Genomic DNA, 8,729 nt, shown 5'->3' on the forward strand with positions numbered 1-8,729 from the left:
GAAATTTGTTATTGTCTTGCATAGACGGTGGATTTTAGAGAAGATATGATTTTATATTTTCATATCTAAATAGTAAAGGAAGTGAAGTGTTGATAATGAGAATCGCACGTGGCTAGAGCCTTTGGAATTTGTATACTGCTTGATTTGTGTATTCCAAATACTTTTTTTTTCTTTGTGCAATCGGTTCCCAGAGTCACAAATGGTTTAGGGAAGGTGGGAGACTTGAGGCTCGTGTAGATTATTCAGATATGGTCTCCGGTGAGGCAGGGAAGAGGCGCTTCCAGGAACACCAGTTTTAGAGGGAGAGAATGTAGACCAGCTAGTGATGGACGGACTTGGTGTGTTGAAGTCTGGGGTCTGAATAATTGTACATACAAGACATACAAGGACCCATGTTTCACCAGACAATTCAGCACAATTGTGTAGAGTGAATATTAGACATCAATATTTGGAAGTTACTGGTCACTGTACACCCTAAGGTGATGATACATATCTGCAGGCTGTAACCCGGATGTACTTAGTCTTACCATTGTAAATGAAACGGGAGGCTGGAAATTCTCCCCTCTATGCATTCTCGTAAAGAGTAAGGATGCTTTTGAATAGATAGAATACTCAGTATTAAGAAAGTGGATATGTAAAGAATAATCAATGTAGATGGCCGAGTTCTGCCAGAGCTTTGTTATATACATAAATGATGAAGGAATGTCTTTAACGAATTACAAATAACAACACGACTGAAGTGAGAATATCACTTGTGGGTGGAAATTATTGATAGGACGAAATGAAGATGGTGTAGATTGCAGCGTGGCTAGACCTCCGGAGAGGCTGTGGTAATGGGATGACCTGAAGAAATGGTTAGGATGACTCGCAAGATGGTCTTATGACGGCGTCCATGAGACCAAGGGAGGATAGCTGTGACTACTGTATAAGATTCTAAAAGAAGCGAACCATAGAAATTGGAGGAGGTGGGGTTGTGTTGATGGTAGGCATGTAAACAAGTGCAATGGTGCATCAGTTTAACCCCATTAAGCACGACGGTACGTCCCTTGAGCACGATGGTACGACCATGGATAGGGTGGTGTGACCTCTGACAAGCCACTTTTAATTCTGGTCAAGGAGTTAAGTAAGGTGCCCTCTCACATCACAGATCCTGACCGTGCATATACTTCTGAATGACAGCGCTCGGAAGGAGGACAGAATGTGTGCTCGGCTTTTATTGAGTTGGTAAAGCCTTATAACGTCATTAATAGGGAGGGACTGTGGATGGGTGGACTGGGTATGGTGTAGCGGGAAAGCTACAGGAGGCAGCGAAGGGCTTCTGTTACGAAAGTGGAGTAGTATGTCAGGAGGCGACAGTGGATTGACGAGTGAGGTCGAAGCAAGACCAGGACACCTCATATTGCCTCCTATTTCACATGTTAAACATTGATAGCGGCGTTAGGGGAGTTGTGTGTGATCGTGAAGTTGTTGCTGTGGAAGTTTGGGGTGCATTACGGTATGGACAGAGAGGGTGATGGAAGGGATTAGAAATTGTGCCAGAAGAGACTGGAAGTTTGGGGAGACGCATCATGCAAATGATAGGGTAATTCGTAGTGACATTGGTTGAGATATTAGATATGTTAAGGATAGTATTGGAAAAGAATATCAAACGTGAGTGTAAGAAAACGGGTCGTCTTCGGCGAGGTTTGGATATCCACATAAAAGGAACGTAATCTTTTTGAGGAATCTCTTACCTCAGAGGAGTTCATCACTTCCATACTGCTGACTGAAGCGCAGCGTTGAGGTTACAGGTGCCTCATAAAAGGGATCCTGGGGTTACATTACCTTTATTCAACGTATACAATACCATTAAACTAGCAACTGATTAGAGGCAGTTCACCCTAGACTTTCAAAAATATTTCGATCTGATAATTTTTGAATTTAGAAAGCCAGGAATTACCCACCACCAGTTACTGCCACATTTTAGTTTGAATGATTAAGCTAATTAGGGTGACTGATAACCCATTACACGTTATTTGCTAGTAGTTAACCAATAATAGGCCAGTCGGTGATGATTTGGGAGATGTTGAAGTCCGGGATGAGAGGGTACTGATGGAGGTACTCGTTGGTGCGGTTCTTGAGGAGGTCCATGAGCGGCGGCAGCACCAGCTCCTCCAACGACCCCAGCGCCGCAGGCAGCTCGGCGCTCAGCGCCTCGTTGATCAGCCCGCCCATCAACCCGCCGTTCATCAGGTGCTCGAAATGCACCTGCGCCGAAATTGACCCTTGAAAGAACTGATGTGGCACGTGTTCCATACCAAGAACAAGTCACGTCAGGATATATATATATATATACATAATTATTCAGGTGTTCTTCAGTTCTTAGATATACCAATAATAACAGGCAGGAATAACAGCAAATGGGGAACTCTTGAAGTGGCTCGGTGTGAGCGATCGAGTAAAGAGAAGAGACGATGGAGAGAGGAACTAGCATACAGATGACAAACCGATGGATCTGCTGAGGGCTTTGCTCGGGTTACACACCCTGCCCGTGGGAAGTCCTGTACTGTTGTGTCACGTCATAGTCACAGGGTTAAAAGTTTTGTTTTAGCTTTGGAAGAGAAGGTTCAATATTAGATTCAGTATTATTAGCATGATAGTACAACTCCAGAGACTGATACTTTGAGGTCTGACTAGATTCTAAGTAACTGGGCCAGAGGTCACGCCGTTATACCCACGGGTCGTACCGTTGTGCTCAAGGGTCGTACCGTTGTGCTCAAGGGTCGTACCGTTGTGCTCAAAAGTCGTACCGTGGCACTTACCTCAGCATCCTTGAGCGAGAAGTCCGCCCGGACGTCCTTTACCGACAGGTACTTGCCCAGGCCAAGCTTGAGGTAGAACGTGAAGATGATGCTGTTCAGTCGGATGCTGTGGAGAAGAGAACGTGGGAATCATGCTCTGTGGGAGGACGTGTGGTGAGAGACTGTGGGAGAGGGAGAGTGAGTGTTGCTTCGGGGGAACCAACACGGACGTGTTGCTGTGTGGGAGGACGTGTGACGAAGGTGTGGGTGAGAGGAGTCATGGTGTTGGTGTGAGGGAAGGACAACAACGCTTTAGGAATGATAGGAATGTACTGATCCTGGGGAGGCCGAGATAGAGAGGAAGAGGCAAGGAGACTTACTCATCATTGCATGAGATAGTAAAGTTCAGGTTTTGCTAAAAACAGGTTAGATATTCTCGTGAAATAGTTATTTCTTGTATATATATATATATATATATATATATATATATATATATATATATATATATATATATATATATATTATTTATTATGCTTTGTCGCTGTCTCCCGCGTTAGTGAGGTAGCGCAAGGAAACATAAAAGAATGGCCCACCCATCCACACACACATGTATATACATACACGTCCACACACGCACATATACATACTTATATGTATATATATATATATATATATATATATATATATATATATATATATATATATATATATATATATATATATATCCTTTTTCATGCATATTCGCCATTTCCCGCGTTAGCGAGGTAGCGTTAAGAACAGAGGACTGAGCCTGAGAAAACTCCTCACTTGGCCCCCTTCTCTGTTCGTTCTTTTGGAAAGGGGGGGGGGGAGGTGCGGATATGTGTGTGTGTGTATGTGGTAGGATACTGGGGTACTTAAATACATTTGTTCATGTTTGTGGTACATGCAAGACTCGAGGCACTCACGAGTAGGCTCCGTCGCCGAAAACATGAATCCCTAGTGCATGGCCGTCCATGAAGTAGCTGCCGTGAAGCTCAAGGTGTTCCAGGAGGAGCCCCACGTCTATGCTGAGTCCGAGCAAACTCACCAGCACCTGTCAGGTGGTAGAGAACTACTGGATTAGTACCTAGAGTCACCTGAACCTGGAGTGATTCTTAACGCTATCGTATTGCAATCCTCATTTTCTAACCGTTTACTCTTTATGTAACATTAACAGCGATGATTGTATGTAAGAATGTCAGGGTGAATTATGTTGCAGCCTATTACATGCACAATCCGAAGGTCAATTCCATCCAGCAGGGCTGATTACATGATTTTATGATATGGCGAACGCCGCAGCAGCTTCTGCTGCTGTCTGTACGTGAGACATTTACCTCTCAACTTCATAGACTGAAATGACACTGTTATGAGTTATGAAGCTTTGTGAGGCTACCATATGGATATTTTCTCTTTTTTTTTTCTTTTATTCGGGAAGATTTCGCAGTTTTTTTAAATGTAGCTATGGAAATCCAGGAAACGGATCTTTGCTACCGAGTTGATCTCTAACACCAGGTATAACGCTGAAATCAGACATGTTAACCACCTCTGGTTAAACCTCATGTGCTTACCTTGGCTGTCTGGAAGGTGGACAGGTCCTTTAACTCAGACTCAGTCAGGTTCCCATAAACACTGGAAAAGAGAGTGACCCTGTGTAACAACTGTGGAGGATGGGATAGAAATGTCATTTTTCAGTGGACTAACCATGTACGTGATAGCACGACTTGGAAATTAAGCTGCCAGTCAGGATATCTGCCTGAACCAATTTCTAAACCCATTTCAGATATTTTCCCGATTGATTGATATTTCATTGATATCTGCCTGAACCAATTTCTAAACCCATTTCAGATATTTTCCCGATTAATTGATATTTCATTTTATGAAGTTATAGCTCCCACTGCTTTAGCATGGACCATCATATCATGAGGTACGTCATTTAGTTGTTTCAGTGTAATTACTATTTTACCAGTATGATGTAGAATTGTTTCTTGTTCGTAGGGAGGTGAGAACAGACGTTTAGGGCTGGTGTGAGGAACCATTGGAGTTAAGGGGACAGGAAAAAAGACATAATGATAATCATAGGGATAGTGACAGTAAACGACTTTTAGGTTGGTGTAAAGGGACATGAAATAATCATTCGGATATTGACAGTGCACAACTTTTAGGTTGGTGTAAAGGTGGGCAGACTTTGAGAACTGAAAGTGCGGGAATTGTTTGAAATGAAATTAAAAAAAAAAAAAAAACGAAGTGTATGTGAAATCAACCGGTTGTTTGATAAGTAAGCATTGATAAAAGCTAGCTGTTAGTCACAAGATAAGAGTGGTGTGAGGCAGAGTAGGTTACTCACTTGTTGTCGTCCCAAGTAACGTTGAAGGGCAGGTGGGATATGACCAGTGGATCGAGAGGAGGGATGCCCAGGTCTGGGTATCCCGTCACCATCCCCAACCTGCCGGACCAAAGTTATCGTTAGCGAGCTGGGCTAGGCTTCTTACCATTTTAGACTATTATATGGCCTAAACACTTCAAGATAACAAGGCATGATACGAGTCACGGACTGACGACTTATATGTAAGTTTGAACTGGCATCCTCCAACTGACACCGAACTGGTTTTCTTCATCTTAATTACTTCAGTCTTTTCTAATAGCAACAGACACGCTACCATCTATCATCAGCTGACCAGGTTTGCTCCAAGAATAATCGACCTAGTGCCAATCAGGAACCAACCTAGTATCCATCAGTAATTACCTGCTGTCCATTAGTAACTGATCTCAAGTCCATAAGTAACCGACTCCAGTGATAATGTATGTCAGGAACTGGCAACGGGAACCGACTTTACGTATTCCTGCATGAACTGACCTTATTTCCTCGAGTATCTGTATGATAGCGTCCCTGATGTCGCTGGTGATCGACTTGGCGCTGTCTGTGTCTTCTAGCAAGTTGCTCAGTAGCCATTCCTCGTCTGTCATCTCTTCAATTACCTCTTCGATAAGCTCGTCTTCAGGCCTTTGGACATTTAAGCATGTTTAACATTCAGCCTTTAGACTTGGAGAAACTGTAACGCTAATGGCCAGAAATATATGGAACGCGTTTTCATGGGGTTTCCTAATTAGTGATTTGTAAATATCATATGAATAACCTTCTTCTGTATCCTGTTCTTGTTCCGACGGTTAGAGTAGGGAAGCGCACTGGGCCTAGACATGAGGTATTTGTAAATCCGTCAGCAAGAGGTGAGAGGTACCCGCCGTCGTTAGTAACGAAAATAATTTTCCTGCACTTATGTACTCTTCTCCAGAATATATGGGTGACCATAATACAAAATTGTTCTATATCCTCATACCAAAATTTCATGTTAGCTTTCCCCTTTTTACTCATGTATGTTTGTTGAATCATTGATATCCTGTTTTCATTACTTATTACAAGTCAAAATGAAAGGATGTGAACTATATTATAATAATTTTGTAACACCATTGCAGTTACCATATGATCACTTACTCTAAAATAAGATCATGAATGAGCATTCTTTAAATTTTGCGTAATTGTTGAATCCAAGTTAATAGATCTGGTAATGATCTGTATCGAGTCAAAACTTTATTAACTGAATATTGGATTAGTAGAGTTTAGTCATTGTTATGACAAGCAGTTGTAATCACAGAAATATACGGTAGGCTTACCCTACTGGCGGCGGAGACGGTGAAGCCAGTAGGCCGTAGACATGTATGGCTAGTAGCACCCTGCCCACTATCAGCAACCTCATGGTAACTTTTACCAAGATGTTCCTCACTTAATGTCGGTCCCTTCTGTTGTCGACGCTGTAATGTTCATCTTTTCAATATTTTGCTAAGAGCACGCAAAGACACATGGAAATTTTCTCTTGAGTATATGGATAAAGAGATTTTCAGACACTTTAAAAGCATATATTGGGCTCAGATCTGAGTACGAGAGCTGAACTCCTGTTAAAAGTTTCAAAATCGGCTTGATGATGATACTGTGCATTTGGACTACATAAACCAGTCACTTAGCGAAAACACTTGGTGAACAAGTCGTCTTGTGGAGATATATTTATGGTGATTTATGGATGGTGAGTGTAACAAGCAACGTGTAAATATTATATATCAGATATCATTAAAAGCTTTAAAAATGTCTTACAGAAATGGGGTTAAGAGTTGTGGCCCCAAGGGTGCAACTCTCACCTGTATGCATAGATAGGTCATTCGGGACACTGGCGCTACCTTTGTAAAACTCCTCCGTACTGTACAAAAGTACATACAGTGTGCATTTACAAACGCACCAAGAGACACATATGCACTATTGAAACATTTCGGTGATCACTGTAACCTAGTTTAGGTTTATGCGTTTTGCTCAGAAAAAAAGTTTAAAGCTCATTGCAAAATACATTTGCACAAAGTGAATAGAAACCACTGAAAACGTTTATGTTTCTCAAAGGTTGCTAGAACATAGTGCCCATCAATTGTATATTTGTATGATAATGGCACATGAATCCAAAGTTGTCAGTATTCCTCTGGTGTTAGGCTGTCCAAACGTTACAGGCGTTGTGAGTCCATTGTAAGCTCTTAGTAACCTGTGAATAAGTCATGTTCAGGCCTTCTAATACTGCTCCACCTCACTAGCCAGGTGGATAACTAATGTCTCCTAAGGATTTCATGCAAACTTTTATAAAATAAGAACTTACGGTTGTACTTTGTAGCGAATGAGTTAATGTAAAGTGCGATGTTGCTGGTTGTTTTGGCGGGAGTGATGGGGTTGTGAAGCAATCTTGGGAGCGGCACACCTGTTCTCTTACTGTGCCTTTTACCTGGCTACCAACATCGGCTTTAAAACATTGACGCAGATAAATTTGACACAAGAATTACAGCGATCGCCAACGCGTAATATCTTCTTTTCATTGCAAAATTCTCCCCGTGTAATGTTGACGCTTGAGAAAAAAAAAATCATAAAGCACATGACCACTATTTTCTGCCTTAGTACCTTCGGCATTACAACGAGTGCCAAAGGTGTCCTTGGAAGCAATGAACACGTGCCTCTTCCCACGTAACCCAGTGCCCGCGGCGTCAGCCGCTTCTATCTGTACACCTGTGTACTTGCCTCACAGGTTTTCCGACTGGTGTTTTCACCAATCCCACGCCTATTACTTATGCATGTTCCATGCATCTTTTTCCAGTGGTACTTTTCTTCTTCTTTTTCTGTTGATAGTGTAGCGGGATTAAAGTGCTATAGTTTAAATTATTTGCCGATTTATGAATATCTAGTGTAGGCCAAAAACTAATATCATTTAGTATAATCCCACGCTTTATTCAGAGCTGAAATTGGGAAAAAGAGTACTGTATATTATTTCGTTTTTCCATATTTCACGGTACGTAAGGGAGAAATCCCATTTAAAACATGAAATTCACCTCTCGAATGTAAATGATAAATATTTAGCTTTCCTTTCTGACGTTAATGAAACGTAGGTGACAGGTAGAATTGACTATGATCGCACGGGTGTATGTATGGGAAGACCAGGTAATCCATGCCAAGGAACAGGTGGTGTTGATATGTTTGCAAACAGTGGTATATATGTACTTTAGTGCAGTTCATGGGCAGGGTTGTACATCAGATTAACCAGTTCAAAGGCAGATTAATTACACACACACACACACACACACACTGTTTTTATTACCACACATCTCTCTTACCCTATTATTACTTACTCGATCAAACCACCTCACACCACATATTGTCCTTAAACATCTCATTTCCAGAGAGAGAGAGAGAGAGAGAGAGAGAGAGAGAGAGAGAGAGAGAGAGAGAGAATTGGAGCAACATGTCACTGGGCTTGAACTAAATCATATGAAGTGATCAGGGTAAACTATAGAAAAGTCTCTCAGGCTTGGCTGTGGATATGGGCTCTGGTTTCAGAGTATTATAGATGA

General features: G+C 41.8%; 1 protein-coding gene across 2 annotated transcripts; it reads right to left on the reverse strand.

Annotated features, from left to right (window-relative positions):
- Window positions 1-1,810: 1,810 nt before the first annotated feature.
- LOC139756338 (uncharacterized) lies at window positions 1,811-7,623 on the reverse strand. 2 transcript variants are annotated; one of them, XM_071675694.1, is made up of 8 exons: window positions 7,490-7,623; window positions 6,471-6,608; window positions 5,656-5,802; window positions 5,146-5,244; window positions 4,370-4,430; window positions 3,728-3,855; window positions 2,802-2,907; window positions 1,811-2,247 (listed from the first exon to the last, which is right to left on the reverse strand). In XM_071675694.1, exons 2-8 carry the CDS (start codon window positions 6,551-6,553, stop codon window positions 2,026-2,028), a joined length of 846 nt encoding a protein of 281 aa, XP_071531795.1. In that variant the 5' UTR covers window positions 6,554-6,608; window positions 7,490-7,623; the 3' UTR covers window positions 1,811-2,025. The 2 variants fall into 2 exon arrangements, with proteins under 2 accessions (XP_071531795.1, XP_071531796.1); XM_071675695.1 differs by lacking the exon at window positions 6,471-6,608 and having other exon boundaries at window positions 7,490-7,605.
- Between the last annotated feature and the right edge of the window lie 1,106 nt (window positions 7,624-8,729).

The sequence above is a fragment of the Panulirus ornatus genome, chromosome 21 (genome assembly GCF_036320965.1).
Source record: "Panulirus ornatus isolate Po-2019 chromosome 21, ASM3632096v1, whole genome shotgun sequence".
In the NCBI taxonomy this organism is placed as follows: domain Eukaryota; kingdom Metazoa; phylum Arthropoda; class Malacostraca; order Decapoda; family Palinuridae; genus Panulirus; species Panulirus ornatus.